Source organism: Erinaceus europaeus, chromosome 17 (assembly GCF_950295315.1).
Source record: "Erinaceus europaeus chromosome 17, mEriEur2.1, whole genome shotgun sequence".
Taxonomy (NCBI): Eukaryota; Metazoa; Chordata; class Mammalia; order Eulipotyphla; family Erinaceidae; genus Erinaceus; species Erinaceus europaeus.
The window spans coordinates 62,323,332-62,343,262 of record NC_080178.1 but is presented as its reverse complement, the minus strand read 5'-3'; the positions used below and the strand labels follow the sequence as shown (position 1 = coordinate 62,343,262).

The 19,931-nt window shown below is 42.9% G+C and overlaps 2 protein-coding genes across 4 annotated transcripts in view; one reads left to right on the top strand and one right to left on the bottom strand.

Annotated features, from left to right (window-relative positions):
* Nucleotides 1-843, bottom strand: part of XRRA1 (X-ray radiation resistance associated 1) — a 78,966-nt gene extending 78,123 nt beyond the window's left edge. The window contains exon 1 of the mRNA XM_060176829.1: nucleotides 693-843. The gene's annotated coding sequence lies outside the window, so the exon portion shown is untranslated. The remainder of the gene's footprint in view (nucleotides 1-692) is intronic.
* Nucleotides 844-6,199: 5,356 nt separating this feature from the next.
* NEU3 (neuraminidase 3) lies at nucleotides 6,200-18,463 on the top strand. 3 transcript variants are annotated; one of them, XM_060176826.1, is made up of 3 exons: nucleotides 6,200-6,420; nucleotides 10,340-10,498; nucleotides 13,314-18,463. In XM_060176826.1, the coding sequence occupies exon 3, from the start codon at nucleotides 13,326-13,328 to the stop codon at nucleotides 14,391-14,393; it is 1,068 nt and encodes a 355-aa protein (XP_060032809.1). In that variant the 5' UTR covers nucleotides 6,200-6,420; nucleotides 10,340-10,498; nucleotides 13,314-13,325; the 3' UTR covers nucleotides 14,394-18,463. The 3 variants fall into 3 exon arrangements, with proteins under 3 accessions (XP_060032809.1, XP_007520327.2, XP_060032810.1); XM_007520265.3 differs by having other exon boundaries at nucleotides 10,287-10,498; XM_060176827.1 differs by lacking the exon at nucleotides 10,340-10,498.
* Nucleotides 18,464-19,931: the final 1,468 nt, after the last annotated feature.

The window sequence follows — 19,931 nt, the reverse complement described above, 5'->3', positions numbered from 1 at the left end:
GGAGAGAGGAGGGGAAGACAGGGGGGAGAGAAAGATAGACACCTGCAGACCTGCTTCACTGCCTGTGAGGTGACTCCCCTGCAGGTGGGGAGCCGGGGGCTGGAACCCGGATCCTTAGGCCGGTCCTTGCGCTTTGCGCCACCTGCGCTTAACCCACTGTGCTACCGCCCGACTCCCTATTTCACCCTATTCTTAAGAGTCTATCAGCTAGGTCTGCAATCTGCCTTAGCTCAGTATATTGGGGCCAATATGATTCTCTGAGATCAGTCTGGGTTTCTGGAGTCAGTTTACAATGCTTCTAGTTCAGCTGGTCCACTCCACTGTAGCCCTTAACCTCCACAGTTCAACCCCCCCACTGGATCCTGATCCATGCCTGAAACTCTAAAATACTCTGTTGAAACATCCTTTTCTGCACAGATACCTATCAATGTGACCTTTGGCATTTATTTTCTAAGATCATGTACCACAGCCTCAAATGTGAGATAAAAACATCTACTTGGTACTGTTGCTACCACCACTGCCACTACCAACATCAGCACCACTAACACTGTCACCCTCCTCAAAGGCCAGTCCAGAAGCAAGAGTCTAGAAGTAATGGCCCAGAGAGCCAAGAGTCAAAATCAGTAGCAAATTCTAGACCCATTCCTTACAGTGGGACAGGGGGCACCAAACACTCCCTACCTCCAACTTACTTCCAGTGACTTAAAGTCTCCATATTTCACGTAGACTGTTTTGATGCCATTAAATGCGAGCTCCAGTTCTTTTAATATTGGGAAGGTGTGAAATGCCTCTATGGGGGAAGAGAAATAAATATGCAAATTATGACATACATAAGAGAAAAATATTAATAATGGCCATTTACTGGGTTCTCACTTAAGTAGATTACTATAAATTGTCATTGGAGGGGAAGTTGAAGCCTTGGATTCTGTGCTCTTTATTCCTGTAAACCGTGGGTAAGTCATTTAATGCTAGTGTTCTCTCTTCCAGCACACATGCACATGCACACTTGGACTTTTGTTAGTTGATAATTCTGTTGGCTACTTGGACCTTTTGAAAATGCAGTTGGAATACACACACTGTGTGTATATGTAAAATTTTTTTGACAATAACAACCATTTAACACAGGTTTTCCAATGTTTTCAGCTATAGACAATGGCTAACCATTTCCACAATATACGCCATGTCTACCTTTTTTCTTTACATATGCCATAACATACTTTTTATGTTTTAAAAATCATTGAATTTGGGTAGCCAAGATGGTTACTTAGGATGGAGCACATTTCTGGCATGTTTGATCACTAGCACTGCATATGCCAGAACAGTTCTCTTATCTCTCATATACATTAAGCAAGTCTTTGAAAAACAATTATATTCAACTGTGTTCTGTAGCATTTTTTTCTTATAAGAGTATTGCTTAAGTACTTTGCCTGTTAGTGTATATAAGTCAAACTCATTTTTAATAGCTGCAGAATGTTTCAGAGTCTAAATGTTTTGTTTATTTTCATTTTTTCCACTATCCTAAGAGTGGAGTATATTTGGAGTAGGGGAAAAGATTGGTTCTCAAGTGAGACATGAGAGACCTGGATTGTTTCAGTTTTATTTAATGTTTGGCCTTGGGCAAGTTTCATTCCTTAAGACTTAAGACTAAGTGTCTAAAATTGTCTTAATGGTTTAAGATGATGTAACTTTTTGAGAGTTTGAAGGCTCTTTACACCCCAAAATACAAAACGTTTTTTCCCAAATCATTTTATTGGGCGGGGGGCTAATGGTTTATAGTACAGTTGTTGATACATGGCTATAAAATGTTTATTATAATTGAGAAGAGGATAACTACTAGGTATAAACCCCATTTTGAGATTTCAAACTGCAATCATCTCTTGAGGCTTAGAAAAAAAATTTTTTTTTTCATTTCCTTGGATAGATAGAAACTGAAAGACAATGAGGAAGAGAGACACCTGCAGCACCACTTCACTGCTCATAGCTTCCCCCTGGAGGAGTTGGGGCTTGAACCCAAATTTTTCCACATAATGGTGTGTTTAACGAGATGTGGTACCTCCAGGCCCCAAGGCTTTTTCTTGACTTCAAGAACCAGTTGAGATTATAGATTTGCTTAAAAAAAAAAAAAGGCTGGGTTAACAAGTATAATGGTTATGCAAAAGACTTTCACGCTTGAGGCTCTGAGGTCTCAGATTAAACTCCTAGTGCCACTATAAACCAGAGCTGGGCAGTGCTCTGGTCTATTTCTCATCAAAATCAATCAATTATGTTTTAAGTCTTTTAGCAGCCCAACTGTGTGCCACACTGATTCTTCTTGTACCCTTGTATTTTAGACCTCTACAAAATATTTGTTACTGGGGCTGGGTGGTGGCGCACCTGGTTGAGTGCACACACTACAATGTGCAAGAACTTGGGTTTGAGCCCTTGGTCCTCACCTGCAGGGGGAAAGGTTTGCAAGTGATGAAGCAGGGTTGTAGTTGTCTCTTCCTTTCTATCGGCCCCTCCCCTCTTGATTTCTGCCTGTCTCTATCCAATAAATAAAGATACTAAAAATTAAAAATATACGCACCGAGTACCACCTCAGCATGCTTCACTTTTCAGCCATCAGGTTCCAGATGCTAGCAGGATGCCTACTAGACTTCCCTGGACAGATAACCCCACCAATGTGTCTTGGAGCTCTGCTTCCCCAGTGCCCCAATCTACTAGGGAGAGAGGCAAGCTGGGAATATGGATTGACCAGCCAACGCCCATGTTCTTTTTTATTTTTATTTAAGAAAGAATTAACAAAACCATAGGGTAGGAGGTGTACAATTCCCACCACCCATTCTCCATATCCCACCCCCTCCCCTGATAGCTTTCCCATTCTCTATCCCTCTGGGAGCATGGGCCCAGGGTCATTGTGGGTTGCAGAAGGTAGGTCTGGCTTCTGTAATTGCTTCCCCGCTGAACATGGGTGTTGACTGGTCGGTCCATGTTCAATGGGGAAGCAATTACAGAAACCAGACCCACCTTCTGCATCCCACAATGACCTTGGGTCCATATTCCCAGAGGGATAAAGAATAGGAAAGCTATCAGGGGAGAGAATGGGATATGGAGATCTGATGGTGAGAACTGTGTGGAGTTGTACCCCTCTTATCCTATGGTTTTGTTAATGTCATCCTTTTTTAAATATAAAAAAAATAAAAATATCATTAAACTTTTTATTTATTGATATTTAAACATTTTATTTATTTAATTTTTTTAATTGGGGCCAGGTGGTGGCGCACCTGGTTAAGTGCACATATTACAATGCTCAAGGTCCTAGGTTCAAGCCCCTGGTCCCTACCTACAGGGTGGAAATTTCACAAGTGGTGAAGTAGGATTGCAGGTGTCTCTCTTGCTTTCTCCCTCCCTATTTCCCCCTCCCAATTTCTCTCTGTCTCTGTTCAGTAATAAAAATAAATAAAATATAAAAAGTTTAATTATCTTTATTTATTGGGTAGAGACAAGTCAAGGGGGGTTGGGATGACAGAAGAGAGAAAGAGACCCGCAGCACTGCTTCGCCACTCGCAAAGCCAACCCTGCAGGTGAGAATTAGGGACTTGAACTCGTGTCCTTGAGCACTGTAACGTGTACTCAACCAGGTGCACCACCACCCGGCCCCCTATTTATTTACTTTTTAATGAGAAAGATACAGAAAAACCAGAGCACTGCTTAGCTCTGATGTTTAGTAGGGCTGGGGATTGAACCTGGGACCTTAATAAGGGGGTGGAGGCACTGAGATTATGGTGGTGTGGTGGTTTGAATTTGGGAATCTCAGGCATGAATACTTTTTGCGGGAGCTGGGCAGTGGGTTAAGCGCATGTGGCACGAAGTGCAAGGACCAGAGTTGGAGCCACTGGCTCCCCACCCGTAGGGGTGTTGCTTCACAGGGGGTGAAGCAGGTCTGCAGGTGTCTCTCTTTCTCTCCCCCTCTCTGGCTTCCCCTCCTCTCTCCACTTCTCTCTGTTCTATCTAACAACAATGACATCAACAACTAATAACTACAACAACAAAAAAAGGGCGTCAAAAGGGAAAATAAATATAAAATTAAAAAATATATTTGCATAGCCATTATGCTGTCTGCCCCATGTATTTCAGAACATTTCAAGACAATTTCTCATCGTTTGGACAGGCTGAAACTTTATCACAAGTGTCATCTGTGAAGCTGCAGAGTATCTGGTTAGCTTTACTCGCCTGTATCAACTGACTGATCATTGGCCTGTCTTGAATACTGCAGGACTTAACCTATTTAGTAAGTCAGCTGCAGCACCCCTCCCACCCAGAAACCCTCTAGCAGTTGAGCCATTTCCAAGGCTGTGATAGTATCCTTAATTAAATGTGACACCATTAAAATACATTTGTCTGCCAGGTATGTGATCCAAGTTCAAGCCTAACTGCCCACCACATTGAAAGAAGTTTCAGTGCTATGGCCTCTTTCACTGTCTCTGCCTTTTGTCTTTATTAAAAAAAATAAGTGATTTGTACTTGTTTCTGTCAGGGTAATTATAACAGCCAAATGAGTGATATTCTGGGGAAATTCATCAGAAGCCAAGATCTCTTCACCTTGAGACAAAATTCTGGTCAAAGAGCAAACTGGAGAATTTCTTCCCTGGCATGCTTTGTAATGTATGGCTTTGCTTTGGTGTGCTCATTAAAAAAAAATCTATTTTTATTATATTTATTGGATAGAGATAGCCAGAAGTCGAGAGGATAGAGGGAGCTAGGGATGTAGAAAGAGACACCTGCAACATTGCTTCACCACTCGCAAAGCTTTCCCCCTGCAGGTGGGGGGGGGGGTTTGCATCCGGGTCCTTGGGCCTTGTAAATGTGTATACTCTCAACCAGGTGGCCACCACCCGGCCCGGTATATGTGTTCATTTGTTTTGTGTTAGTATAAAATTTTTAGTAAGAACATTTCAAAAGGCATTCCAAGAAATAAGTGGTATTTATCTTCCAGTACTAGCTTTACATGGGACTGGTCAATCATAAGTTGGCTGGTCTCAAAATGGAAGAAGATATTTGACTGTTTGACCCAGTAGTTTTTCACCTTGTAAATGCTTGTAAGAAGGGTCAAAACAGAACCTCACAAACCCCGTTGTACTAGACCTTTGGCTGAACAGAACTGGCCAATGAAACCGACCTCAACTTGTCATCAGTGTAGTAAAAATCACATTATATCATCCTAACGTATTCTGTATAGAACCAGAACACCACTTATTATTCTTTGAAGTTTGCTTTACAACCTCAACTTTGATAGACAAGTTTCCCCAACTTCAGTTCTCAAGTCAGTAACATGCTACCCCCCACACCCCCCTTCACCAGGGTTATTGCTGGGGCTGGGTGCAGGCATTATGAATCCACGGATGCTGCGGCCATTTGTTTTTCTATTTTATTTGATAGGACAGAAGGAAGCTTAGAGAGGAGGGGGAGATAGAAACACAGGAGACCTGTAGACCTGCTTCACTGTTTGTTCCCCTTGCTCTTGGTATGTGTGTGCTCAACTGTGTGCACCACCGCCCAGAAAACCCCTTCTTTCCTATACAGCTGTTCCTGTTACTTCTATGAATACAGTATCAATATAGACTCAGTTATTTTAATCTTACTCACTGGCTTATGTCCACTTGTCTATAGCACACACATATTACATACGCCATATAATTCTTAAGGGATGTGTGTGACCCAACAACAGTCCAGACAGGTTGCGCTGCAGTTCCGGCTTATGGTGACACCCATTGAACTTGGGACTTTGGAAGGCATGGAAGTCTTGCTCAGCTACTATGCTATCTCTTTGGCCTTGTGATAGGACGTTTTAAGACATGTACCTCTCAACACTCAACTGATAGGAAAAAGCATGGCAAGCTGGGGGTGGAGCTTTGGGATGGCTGGGTCTGGAGTCCGAGCGCTGCGCGGTGGACACTGGGAGCCTCGGTGGTTCCGGGGTCTCGGAGGTAAATCTGGGACTGGCTGGCTGGTGGTGGGAGAGGAAGAAGCAGGGACACGCCGCAGCAGGGACTCGGTCCTGCGGTGGAGAGTGGAAGACACGGGGCGGTGTAGCCGGCGAGGGGGCGGAGCCTCGGCTGTGGCAAGTTCGAAAGGGCGGGGCTGGAGAGAGGAGGGAAGTGGGGCTTGAAGGGGGCGGGGCCAGAGGGGGCCGGGCCTCGTCTGTGGAGAGTCTGAGGGGCGGGGCTTACGCGGTGTCTGTAACTGCCAGTCCCAGAGCCCTTCACGCTCCGTGGTCGCGCGCTTCTCGACCGGGTTGCGGGTGCTGCCGCACTGCACCCTTTTCTCGCGGATTGTGTGCGGGCGCCCGCAGTCTCTCCCGGTTCTGTCTCCTGTCTCAGTCTCCAGCTTGGGAGCCCGAGACCTTCCCGGGAGAGATGGAGCAGCTGGAGTCCAGCGCAGGTGAAGGCGGTAGGGTGGGGGAAGGAGGCTGCAGGGGCGCCCTGACTGTGCGGGCGCTGCCGCTCAGCCGTCCGGCCTAAAAAAAAAAAAAAGGTTGACTGGAGCATGGAGCCAGGATTTCAGACAGCTGGAAAGTATTTTTGGTCAGTTCCCTTATTTAGCTTTCCTGACTCGGAAGCCAGACCTCGCTCTAAATCCGACAGTTTCTGCAATGGTGTATCACGGCCTGGAAAGCCCCTGGGCGACCGCGAACACTGGGCTGGAGCTTAGGCCCGAGTCTTGGTTCAGACATTTCAATAAATACATTACCCTCCGGAGGCCTGACTGTTCCTATCTTTTTTTTTTTTTTTTTTTTTTTACACTAGAGCGTTGCTCAACTCTGGCTTCTGGTGGTGTGGGGAATTGAACCTGGGACTTCAGAGTCTCAGGCAAGAGAGTTTCTACATAACCATTATGCTATTTACCCCCCCACCCTGTCCCCATTTGTTTTTAATATTTATTTTATTTTAACGAGAGGGGCTTAGAGAAATATACACAGAGAGAAAGAGACCAGAGCACTGTGCAGCTCTTGTTTATGGTGGTGTTGGGGGTTGAACCTGGGACCTTGGAAGGCATGGGAGTCTTTTTTTTTTCATATACTTATTTATTTATTTTCTCTCTTTTTTTTTGCCCTTGTTTTATTGTAGTTATTGTTGTTGTTGTCATTGATGTTGTAGTTGTTGGATAGGACAGAGAGAAATGGAGAGAGGAGAAGACAGAGAGGGGGAGAGAAAGACAGACACCTGCAGACCTGCTTCACCGCCTGTGAAGTGACTCCCCTGCAGGTGGAGAGTCGGGGGCCCAAACCGGGATCCTTATCTGGTCCTTGAGCTTTGCGCCACGTGCGCTTAACCTGCTGCGCCCCCGCCCGACTCCCCAGCATGAGAGTCTTAACTACTAAGACTCCTACTTCTGGCACACACATGCATAACTACTAAGCTCTCTCCCAGCCCTGCCATCTGCTTCGAAGGATCTGAGGGATTGCCAAAAACCAAAAACCAGAACATGCACCTGGGCTGAATAGCCATTGACATTTGTATTTTTTTATATAGTGCTTTAAAGTTTATTTTTGTTTATTTAATTTATTTTTTAACCAGAGATCTGCTCTGCCCTGGCTTATGCTTGTGCTGGGGATTGAACCTGGGACCTTTGGTTCCTCAGGCATGAAAGCATTTTTGCATAGGCATTATGCTATCTCTCCAACTTAATGCTTTAAGGTTTATAAGATGCTTTCAAGTAGTTCTTCAAATTGATCATCTCAGGTAGGTCTTGATATTATCTACTTTTTATAAGCCAGTAATCCAAGATCTAAAAAGTTGATGACTGGCACAAAGTCACATACTGAAATCCAGTCCCATATGACAGGCAGTGTTTTTGTTTTGGTGCCGCCCCACTTCCTTTCCCTTTCTTTTGAAAAATATTTTATTTATTTATTTATTTTAATAAGAGATACAGAGAGAGGGAAGAGAGACCAGAGCACTGCTCAGCTGACTTGTGGTGCTGGGGATTGAACCTGGGACTTTGGAGCCTCAGGCATGAAAGTCTTTTTGCATAGCCATTATGCTGTCTCCCCAGCCCCCTTTCCCTTTCTTTTATTCCTAATTTTTCCTCTTATTCATGCGTGTTTTGTGATCCGTTCTTAGGACTTTTTTTTTTTTTTAAACCAGAGCACTGCTCAGCTCTGGTTTATGGTGGTGCGGGGGATTAAACCTGGGACATTGGGTCCTCAGGCATGAGAGTCTCTGCATAACCATTATACTATCTAGCTCCACCCTGTTGACATGTTTAAATAGTAATAATCATGTTTTTGCTGATCATTAGTAGTGCTAATATTAAAGTGCTATGAGAGTTTAGCATATAATCTCTTCCAGAGGTACAGAGGGATTTAAATGTTTATTTATTTTTATTTTTATTTTAGATAGGGCCAGAGAGACAGAGGCAGAAAAAGGTGAAAGAAATTATAGCACCAGAACTTCCTTCAATGTAAAGGGGGTGCCAGCCTGGATCACACACATGGCAAAGCCTCAGGCATGAAAGCCTTGCATAACCAGCTCTTTCTGTGTGCCTTTCTCTTTCCCTTTTTATCTGGGAACAAAATGTTGGCCCTGGTGGTGAAACCCCAGCAAACAAAACAAACAAAAACACATAACTAGAATATGCAATGATGGGCAATAAAAAGTAACAACTGCCATGTACTGATTAAATTCATAATATGCCTTTGACCCTATAACAGCTACTTAAATTCTTTATTTTGCAAAGCTTTGATTTCACAAATCTGCAACTCCTGAGATTTTTCTTTCAGAGAGGGAGAGACACAACAGCACCAGATGTTCACCTCCCATGTGGTACAGGGACTTGAATTCTTGAGTGGTTCCCTGTCTGTGGGATCAATAGCTTTAGAAGGCCCTAAAACCTCCCAGGATCTGGACTCTGCTATCTGCTTCACTCTGCTTTTGTATTCCACCACAGCCCTACTAAACTACAAAGAATTCCCACAACTCACTTTGCTTTCACCTGTATGTTTTGCTCATTCACTCTGCTCCTTTTCAGTTCACCCTTCAGTTGTCTAACCCACTATTCGTCCTTACGGTTCAGCTCAGCTTACCAATCCCTTAGTAATTCATATTTGTCGAGGGTCTGTCTGTTACTAAGGATGATTCAAGGTGTAGACATAGCGCAGATAGCAGTGAATAAAAGAAACATATTACTGTTCTCATGGAACTTCTGGCACACACATGTATGCACACACATGCACATGTATACACACATACACATATATTTTAAGGCAGAAAGAGAAGGAGGCATGGAGGAAGAGATCACAGCACTGAAGCTTCCTTCAGTGCAGTGGGGGCCAGTCACAAGGCTGGGTTGAGCACATGGCAAAGTAACCAAGTAAGCTATTTTGCCCGCCACTGCATTATATTTTAAGCAAGGGTAATGTATGGATGGGAAAGGGAGAAGTGGTCAGAGGAGGGGAGCTGATTTTCTCTAAGAAGTATACCTGGAGACTTTGTCAGCATTATGACAAGCTAGCTAAGCCCTAAAGTGGTGGGTAAAATATAACAAAAACCATTTATAGACGAATTTGCAAGAACGTAACAGAAATCCCCAAGGGTCTCAAAACCAAGTGCAAGCTGATAACCGGAGCAGTTAGCTCCCTAAGCTGACCTGACTTGCCCTGCAGGTCTCACTGATTTACAAGTTCAGGCTTTATTAGATCGGCTATCACAGTGAATGAAACTATGGACTCCCATAGATTAAACTCTGGCTGGAACTGAGATCTCTGCAGGAAGCTACTAGCAGGCACCTTGAAAATCTACACCCTTTGTAGGATATGCACTCTCTGGTAGAGTGTACTAGGGGGAAGAATTCTCACTAATTATAGATGACAAAGAAGATTGCTAATTATCTTGTACTATAGTAGAGGGAAGAAGTTTCTCCAAAGAATTATTTACCACAGACATTCCTTTATGTAGATTTAGATTTATATTAGCCAAAGGCCTTGAAAACCTCCTGTCTAGGAATTTGACAGTAGAAACTCTGACTGGTAATACCTGGTGATACTGGGCAGGGCACATGTAGAACTTCTCTAAAGAGACCCACATGGCATAGGCTACATAGGACTCCAATAGAGACAAGAAGATGAGTTGTATTAAATGCTTGCATATTGTTTGCTTTGTGCTGTTGAGACCATAATGTTACTTTTGTATTAAACAAACAAACAAAAACCAAGGACATTGTGCCTTCCTGTGACCAGGAATGGAAAGATAGAGTTTATATACATGACCATTTGTATACACACACTTAGCTGCCTCCTGTCCTTGCAGAGGCCATGGAAGAAGTGACATCACTCTCCTTCAACCACCCTCTGTTCCAGCAGGAAGACAAAAGAGGGATCACCTACCGGATCCCAGCCCTGCTCTATGTGCCTCCAGCCCACACCTTCCTGGCCTTTGTGGAGAAGCGTTCCACGTGCAGGGATGAGGATGCTCTCCACCTGGTTCTAAGGCGAGGGGTGAAGACTGGGCACTCAGTACAGGTGATTCCTCATTCCAGATCTGGGCCTGGGTCTTATTGTCTCTTCATATTGCTCAGAGCACTTCAGGGCCTTTGCTGTCAGTGAAGGAAAAACCACGTTTGACAGTTGAACAGGAAAAGAAAATAGTACAAGTATTGACATTTCTACTGAGTACTTTATGTGTGCTAGAGACAATTTGGACCTTGCAGCCACTCTGACATTGAAACTGTTGTCAATAGTTTTACAAATGAGAAAACATACTAAGAGAAGTTGCCATGTGGTGAAGGTCACACAGTCATAATAAAGGAATAAACTTCATACTCGATTTGATTCCAGAGACCTCATTAGTTCATTCAGATTCATCTAACATGTGGAATGGTTTTCATTCACATTTCTCTTTTACATGTAAGTCACCCAAAAATGTAAGTACTATTGGTCCATATCTGATGATGATGAAATCCTAGAACTGTAAGAGGTAGATAACATACTCAGGACCATATCTAGCAGAAGACATGAGGAGGGCAACAACCATACTCCTACCCCTATCATACTGCTATCCCTCCTGCCACAACATGCTTTATTTATATGGGGTACATATTTCCTATCTACTTTACAGGAGGAAATTTGGATTGAGAATAACAATGACATGCGCCAGGCCTCTTACCTCATAGTAGCAGGGTTGGAGTTGGAGTCTTGACCCTAAAATGCACAGTCTCACTGCATTTTTTTTTTTTTGGCCTCCAGGGTTATTGCTGGTTCTCAATGCCTGCAGTTAATTGTCCTATAATTTTTAATTGGTTTGTTTTTTTCTGCTGCTTTCAAATAGATGTTTTTGCATATATATATTCTCAGTAGAGGGGTTGGTTCAAATTCCTAGTTTACTGGAATTAGAAGTTCTATATTTATTTTAAGCTCTACATTTCTTATGCAGAATAGTAGCATACTACAAACACCATTCTGCATTTTCTTTGTTCATTTATTAATATGTTTTGGAGATCTTTCCACATCAACATATTGAGGCCTTTTACTTTTTTTTTTTTAATATCCCTATGCACTGTGTATTCACTTAGCCGGCTCCCTATTGGTGAATATTTGGGCTGTGTGAATTTTTTTTTTTCCTTAGCTATTGTAGCAATGTTACAGAGTGTCTTGTACACACTTTTTTGACCAGTTATAGGGATAAATTCTCAGAATTGGGCATGTTTGGGGGAGAAAAAAAAATGCACTTACCATCTTGCTATGTCATTCAAAGGCATTGTACCAACTTGCACTCTTAATTCATATGCCTGCTCATTCTTGTCAGTGTTGTCAGTATTGCCTGACAATATAGACAATACTATCAAATTTTATGTACTGTCAAAACTTATAATGTTGCTAATTGATTAACTTAAAAATTATCCAAATTTAAGTATATGTTCTTTTTATATTGAGGCTCAATTTTTTTCTGATATTTTTGCTCATTTTATTGAATTTCTGGAAAATTTCAACCAATAGCTCATAATATTTTAAAAATATATTAAGGAGGTTAAGTCTTCAGGATATGTTTGATGAGGCATAATCTTATCATTACAACAATTCCTCTGTGAACCCATTTTTTAAAAAGAGGTAAGATTAACTTGCCCTAGCTTACACAATAAATAATGAGGGCCGGATTTGAATTAGGTGTCTCTGACTCCTGCTTGAGTCTTTTTTTTTTTTAAGGTTTTATTTATTAATGAGAAATATAGGAAGAGAGAGAGAACCAGACATCACTCTGGTACATGTGCTGCTGGGGATTAAACTCAGGACCTCATGCTTGAGAGTCCAATGCTTTATCCATTGCGCCAATTCCCGAATCACCTGCTTGAGTCTTTAATGATACAGTTATGAATTATTTCCCTAGGGTTGTACTGGAGGGAAGAAAAATCTTAAATGTCCCTTTATTTACCTAAAACTTTCATGTTTGTCTGTCTTGTTTTTGTTTATTTGCTTTTTGTTTTGAATAGTTAATATACTCATATGGCTTAAAATATAACAAAGGGTATATGCTTCTTTTTTGGTGTGTTTTAAAAACTTAGCTTCTTTAATGTGCTGCACACTAGAGATGCAAAATTAGAACAAGTTAGCTTCTAGCCCCAGAGGACTCATAGTCTAGGAAGGGAGCCAGTAACACAATTTTATAACACTTTTATATATCAATGATATATACAAAATGATATATAATGAGAGAAATTTATTAGCTGCCTTGGACAGGGGAAGATAGGGAGTTTCTTGGAAGTTTTCATTAAAAAGGTGCCTTTTGAAACTGGAGGTGATCATGCTTAGTAAAATAAGCAAGGAGGTGGAAGTCAACTAACAGATGGTATGATTTGATAAACAAATAATTAAACCTATGAACTTGAAAAAGAAAAGTAGCCAAACTGTTGTTAAGACTTGGTGAGAACTATAGAGGTTATGGTTGGGGTGGGGGTGGGTGGTGGTGCACAGAACTGTGGTAATGAGTGTGGTGTGGAAATATGCCCCAGTACTTTTATCATCTTGTAAACTATTAAGCCACTAGTAGAAAAATTAAAAAAATATTTTTAAAGGTGCCATTGAGTGGGTTTTGGAGAATGAATTGGACATCTAGATGAAGTGTGGAACAACATTGCAGAAAGGGGATGGTGTATATAATATTCGGCATTGCCCTTTTCCACATTTATAATATTCAAGAGCTTAGTGAATGCATGGATCTTCAGTGACATAATTTTCTTTACCAGTGTCTCTTATCCCAGTTACAGTGCTAATGCTGCTAGAGCTGCCTCATGTCTTTCTATTAGTCTCTTACTTCTTCTCTCTTTCCCTCAACCTTGTCTAGTGGGAGCCTGTGATGTCACTGATGGAAGCCACATTACCTGGGCATCGGACCATGAACCCCTGTCCTGTGTGGGAGCAGAAGACTGGCTGTGTATACCTCTTTTTCATCTGTGTGAGGGACCATGTCACCGAACGTCATCAGATCTTGTCAGGCAGGAATGCTGCCCGTCTCTGCTTCATTTGTAGCCAGGATGCTGGCTTTTCATGGAGCAAGGTGAGGGACCTGACTGAGGAGGTCATTGGGCCAGACGTGAAACGGTGGGCTACCTTTGCTGTGGGCCCAGGTCATGGCATCCAGCTGGAGTCGGGAAGGCTGGTTATCCCTGCATATGCCTACTGCATCCCTTACCATGGATTTTTCTTTTCACTACCATGCAAAGTCAAACCTCACTCCCTGATGATCTACAGTGATGATCTAGGAACCACATGGCACTGTGGTCAGCTCATTAAGTCTGCAGTAACAGTAGAGTGTGGAGTGGCAGAGGTGATTAGGAGAACTGGTGACCCTGTGCTGTATTGCAATGCCAGAACACCAAACAGGTGCCGGGCAGAGGCTGTCAGTACTGACTATGGTGAAAGCTTTCAGAGAGCATCTCTGAGCCTGCAGCTTTGTGAGCCCCCACATGGTTGTCAGGGCAGTGTGGTGAGTTTCCGGCCCCTGGAGATCCCACATGGCTACCAGGACGTTAGTGACAAAGATGCATCTACCATTCAGCAGAACCCTGTGCTGGACACTTCACTGGGTCTTCGGAAGAAAGCTGGCAGTCTGTCAGAGTCATGGCTCTTGTACTCACACCCAACCAGCAAGAAACAGAGAGTCAACTTAGGCATTTACCTCAACCAGACCCCTTTGGAGCCTGCCTGCTGGTCCCACCCCTGGGTCTTGCACTATGGGCCCTGTGGCTACTCTGATCTAGTTGCGCTGGAGAAGGAGGGCTTATTTGGGTGTTTGTTTGAGTGTGGGACCAAATTTGAGTGTGAGAAGATTGCTTTCTGCCTGTTTACATACCAAGAGGTCCTGAGCCACATACAAGGGGTCTGCACCAACCTTGGTGGGAACCCCGAAGCACTTCAAAGCTAACTGTTTGACTTAGGACACATCTTCCCGTAGAAGGGAAACGGTAGAAGGTAGCCCAGCGAGGGGAATGGTGACAGGGAAGACAGAGGTCGTCAGTGTGTACAGAGAACCCAGAGATACATATTCTGTTCCCTACCTGTTTTCACTTTTCCTTCTCCAAAGGGTAAATAGAAGCCATGGCTATGACTGGAAAGAGCACTGAAGTGAGACTTGGGAGACTGTGAGGTCTCAGGCTCTGCGTCAGGCTCAGTTGGACAGGTCACTTGAAGTCGTATCTCCATTTGTGAAATGAGAGGACTGGTTCTGTGATTCCTTCCTTCCTACCCCTAGGAGAGGCAGAGGAACTTTGTGCTTCATGCTCAGCAAGTCCTGGCTGCATCAGGGACTCTGATCTCAAAATGAAAGACTCTTTTTTTTTTTTTTCAAATGAATACCTTTCCAAAAGTGATGCTGGCACGATCCAGATAGTCTGCAAGCTGGCAGATCCAGATAGTCTTGTTTTCAATAATGCAAGCACTTAACATCCCTCCAATCATGCTTAGAATTGTACAGGCTCCATACACTAGAGGAATGGGGCAAAATATTAAGAGCCACTAGGTCACTTACCTTCTTCAGCTTTGCAGCTCTGCTCAACCTTCCCTTCCTCACCCAGAAACTTCTCCTAGGGCAAAAATGAGCTCAATGACAGTGGTCCTCTGAGGGCATTAGGCCTATGGAAGATGAACCTGAAGTTCATTTGTTAGGATCGTTCCTGCTAGAACAAAGGACATAAGTTAGAACTTTAAAACCATGGACAAAATTTTCCATTGTCTTTAGCTCAAGGAGCTCACAATTTGTGGGCCTAGAAGAGAGAGAAAGCTAAGGAAATAAATTCAGGACAATCGATATAGCTGGTGTGATAATGTTGTTGTGATGGTAGCTCCTGCTGGCAATGTCTCAGTATGCATCTGCTGCCCTCTGGCTTGTTCAGGATTCTGGCTTTCCTTCAACTTTGTTTTTCTCAGAATGCTGTCCTGGTCCAGTCATGCCGTCTTCACCAGTAAGAAGATCTCTGTACTCCCAAATCTCTCAACTAGGCTTATTTATTTGGACCTACTAAAGTTAATATTTGTAAAGTAGGCTTGGGATAAAACTTTGCCAATGCTGGGTCTCTTAGGTTATGCCAGACTGGTTGGTCTTACCTTAGATGGCTTGCCTATAGCCTGATATTAGGACAGAAATAGTACCATAAGAGATTTATTTTTCGTCCCTCTTTTAGGAGAGTACTGCTTTAAACTGGCATCAGCTTTCCTTATTTAGTGCTGTGTAATGATGCAGAGTGTCTTAGTCATGGCACATAGCTCAGGGGCTTCAGTTAAATGGTCAGATGGGGGAAAGTCTTCTAGGATGAAAGTGGAGAGTAACTTCACCCAGTTTCCCATATGTCTTAAGCCTGTGGCTTAGTGTGACTTTTAAAACTTCTTGGCTTCAGTGACATTTGCCAAACTGATTTTCCACTCTATAGCTATACTTAAAAAATATTTTATTTATTTGTTTATTTATTTTGGATAGAGACAGAGAAATTAAGAGGGAAGGGGAAGATGGAGAGAGAGAGACACCTGTAACACTTTCACTCCTTATGAAGCTTCCCTCCTGCATGTGGAAGCTTGAACTTGAGTCGTTGAGCACTGTAATATGTGCGCTCAACCAGGTGCACCACCAGCTGGCTCCTATATAGCTTGACTTTTATCTAAGTAAGCTTTCATCTGACTGTTTTTCTAGTGCCTGTACACAATACAAGGTACTCTTTCTCTGTTGCCACTCCTACATTCAGTGTCATTTGTGACTCCCCACTGTCTACTAAAGGGGGTGTGGACATTTAGCTTGACATGAACCAGGGGCCGGGGACTTCCAATTTCTGGGGGAAATAACAAATTTTTATTTTCATGAGGTTCACTGTTGGAGACCTCTTTCATGTAGGCAAGTAGATTGTGATGGGAGTTTGGACATAGGCAGAATTGAGGTGGAGCAGGAAGGAGAAGAGAAAATTAAAAAGGCAGCCCTCTCCTGAGTAGTAGAAACTCTTTGGTCAACAAAACCTTTCTGAGCACCATACTCAAAATTGATAGGAATAGGGAGGATAGCTCAGTTTTATAAATGGGGATGACAGATGAAGAGAATGTCAAGATTCAGTCACCTAGTGGCATGGGCCAGGGTATTAGTACTCATAAAGTGCCTCTTCTCTTAATAAATTGGTCTCTGCTTCCCTTCCTCACTTCACATTTGCTCCTTCTTAGTGACTGACACTGAAACTGTCAATAGGGAAAAGAAAGTGTGTATTCTTCATCCCAGGAAAAAGGAGGAAACTAGGTTTAGGACCAGGGTTACATCAGAATGAGGACCAGAGAAAGGGACAGAGGATGAAAGAGAGGGACAGAATGGGTGATGTGAAGAAAATGAACAGCAGAGAAGAGTCCTTGCACTAGTAGGAAGAGCCACAGGCCCAGACGTGAGGTCTCAGTTGGGGGAGATGGTATAGGTGGTAGCTGCTGTGAAGAAGAAATGACAAGAGGCTGGAACAGTTTCCCAGAACAGGTGGTAAGAGAAAGAGGCATTCAGGTTAGACTTCAGATAAATTCCCACCCATCCCTGAAAACTTGAAGCTAACTCTTATTATTCTATTTACTAGTGGCTAGCAGAAATAGTCCTTAGTGCTCCAGCTCAGTTTGTGCAGGTTGCTCAGCCCAAGGTCTTGAGGACCTGGGCCATATGCCATGACATTGGTGCAGTGACTGAGAGAATGCCCTTTGCAGCCATTCTTGTGTTGTTAGAATGCCAAAGAGAGGGTAAGTGGTGGCAGCTGTGCAGAAAAGAGGAAAGCAGATTAGAGGGTGTAGATGTGAGGCATGAAGAGTGAACTGCAAGGCAGTAGTCCTTTACTCCAAGATGTCCTTAACTACGTAAACCCCTTGGAATGATTCAGTCCTGCACACATGACCCAGCACTGAAAATGTAGAAGGACTGAGTTGGCATCTTCTGTTGTGATGTGTACCTTTCAGCCTACCAGTCCTGCTAATGCTCCCTAGTTCTGGACCTCTAATGTTTATTTCAGATACTTGTGGTTTGGATACATTTTTGCTTTGTTTCTCCTGATCACTAGTCTCCCCTTGGCTACCCACAGGGTATCATACAACTGCGGTCATAGAGCAGAGACCTTGAGGCTGCAGTCTCCCCACCTTCCTCCAAGGTGATAGGATTGGATACTTCTCCTTTGATTGAAAGAGGCTGCTCAGTCTTGAGTAGGCTATTAATTTTTCCCACTTCACTGTTCAATAGCTCTTGTTTCATCCTCTCCCATGTTGGCAGAGTGCAAGTCTGAACCACCCTTTGGTCCATGTCACGGGTTTATTGTGGCCTGTGTTACTCTTCTAGGTCTCTGCCAGGCTTTAGACTTCTTGATGGTGAAGGTCTACTCCTCTGTGTGTCCTGTTTGTCTTGAATCACAACTTCTTTATAAATAAATATATATATATATATATATTTATCACTTTTCTATCATATTCTGAATTCCCAGAAGGTAAGGACTGTGGTTCCTCTCGTCATTCCCTGCACCCAGCATAGAGATGGACACAGAATAGACAGATGTAGAGTTAAATTGAGTGAATACTAGATTCATTGGCCTTTTGGGCCACAAATATCCCTACAGAGAGAAACATGATGTTCTCGACCTGCTAAGCACTTACCCTAGTGGGTCTTTGGTGTGTGGACCTGTTTCAGGTCAATCACAGTAGGTCCTGAGAGCAAACTTTTTTCTGACTTGGGTCAGTTTGGTCTTGCCTGGATGCTCCAGGATCACAGGCCCAGCTCACAGCGAAGCTTTGTTTGGGGTTCTCACTAGACTGGTATTCCCTTTCTGTCACTGCAAGGATATGCTATGAGTGACAACTCCACTGGGTCTCAAATGAAGACGTTGAGGCTCAATGTATCTGTGCTGTCTTGGCTCTGATAGCAACTTCCAGAAATGCTTTCTGTACCATGGACAATGCCATGTCTCCTTTAAACAAGAAAGATGAATAAAGAACTTTATTAATCTTCGTGACTTTTCTGCTTTTTGTTTTTGTTGCTGGAAATTAAGGTGATTATCCTAATACTACTTTGTACTCAACACCTTTTTTATTTTTAAAGGAACTTTAAGTTTTATTCAGGAAAATTGAGAACACACGTGCTGGTGTACACATGGACAGTGAGAGAGAGGGCAAAAAAGAGGGAAGGAGGGAGCGTACGAGAAATTTACTCAAATGTTGATGCCCCGTTAGGCAGAGAGTGTTTGTACCCATCTTCTTTCAAAAAATAAATTTAAGACAATTTATTTTTACTTCCAGAGAACTTTTTTTTTCTCCAGTAAATACATTTGTCCCTCCATATTGGTGGGCTCTGTATTCACAGATTCAGTCAACCTCAGGCACTCCTTTGTGCTTTTACACATTGTTATCAAACAATAGCTAGTGATCAAGAGAAGCAGAACAGAGGCTGCCATAACTGGTTTGGTTGTAGATTTTTTTTTACACTTATTTATTTTCCCTTTTGTTGGCCCTTGTTGTTTTTTATTGTTGTAGTTATTATTGTTGTTGTTATTGATGTCGTTGTTGGATAGGACAGAGAGAAATGGAGAGAGGAGGGGAAGACAGAGTGGGCGAGAGAAAGATAGATATCTGCAGACCTGCTTCACCGCCTGTAAAGTGACTCCCCTGCAGGTGGGGAGCTGGGGGTTCTAACCGGGATCCTTAAGCTGGTCCTGCGTTTGGCACCACATGAGCTTGCCCCGCTGTGCTACCGCCCAACTCCCTGGTTGTAGACTTCACACTATGTATTAGTGGTGGGGCCGGTATGCACTGACTCAACTCGTGCTCTTGACACCCACACCCACACCCACACACCTCTCAAAACACTTGGTAATGTTTTCAAATTGTATCTGACTGGAGAGGTCACAAATATTTACCTTAATGAAGTATGATAATAAGTAAGTAGCATAATGGGAGGGGGTGTGAGGCCATGGTGGACCTGGTTAAGCGCTCACATTACAGTGTGCAAGGACCCATGTTCAAGCCTCTAGTCCCCACCTGCAGGGGGAAAGCTTCACAAGTGGTGAATCAATATTGCAGGTGTCTCTCTGTCTCTTTCCCTATCTCCCCCTCCTTTCTCAGTCTCCCTCTGTCTGTAATAAGTAAATCAATAAACACAAATTTAAAAAAAAAGTTAACATAATGGTTGTGCAAACAGACTCTCATGCCTGAAGCTCTGAGGTCCCAGGTTCAATCCCCTGCACCACCTGAGCAGTGCTCTAGATAAAAATAAAGTAAAATTTAAATAAAACTTAAAACAATAAAATAAAAAACAATGAAGCGAGATAATAGCATAACACATTTGACTAAATTGTTTTAAGTGTAAGAACTTTTGAATTTTGTATAACTGATCCTTCTGTACATTTAAAGTACCACAAAGAGATAAAAATATGAAATCTAGTAATTATAAAGCATAGCCTGAGACCTGAGTAGATTACTA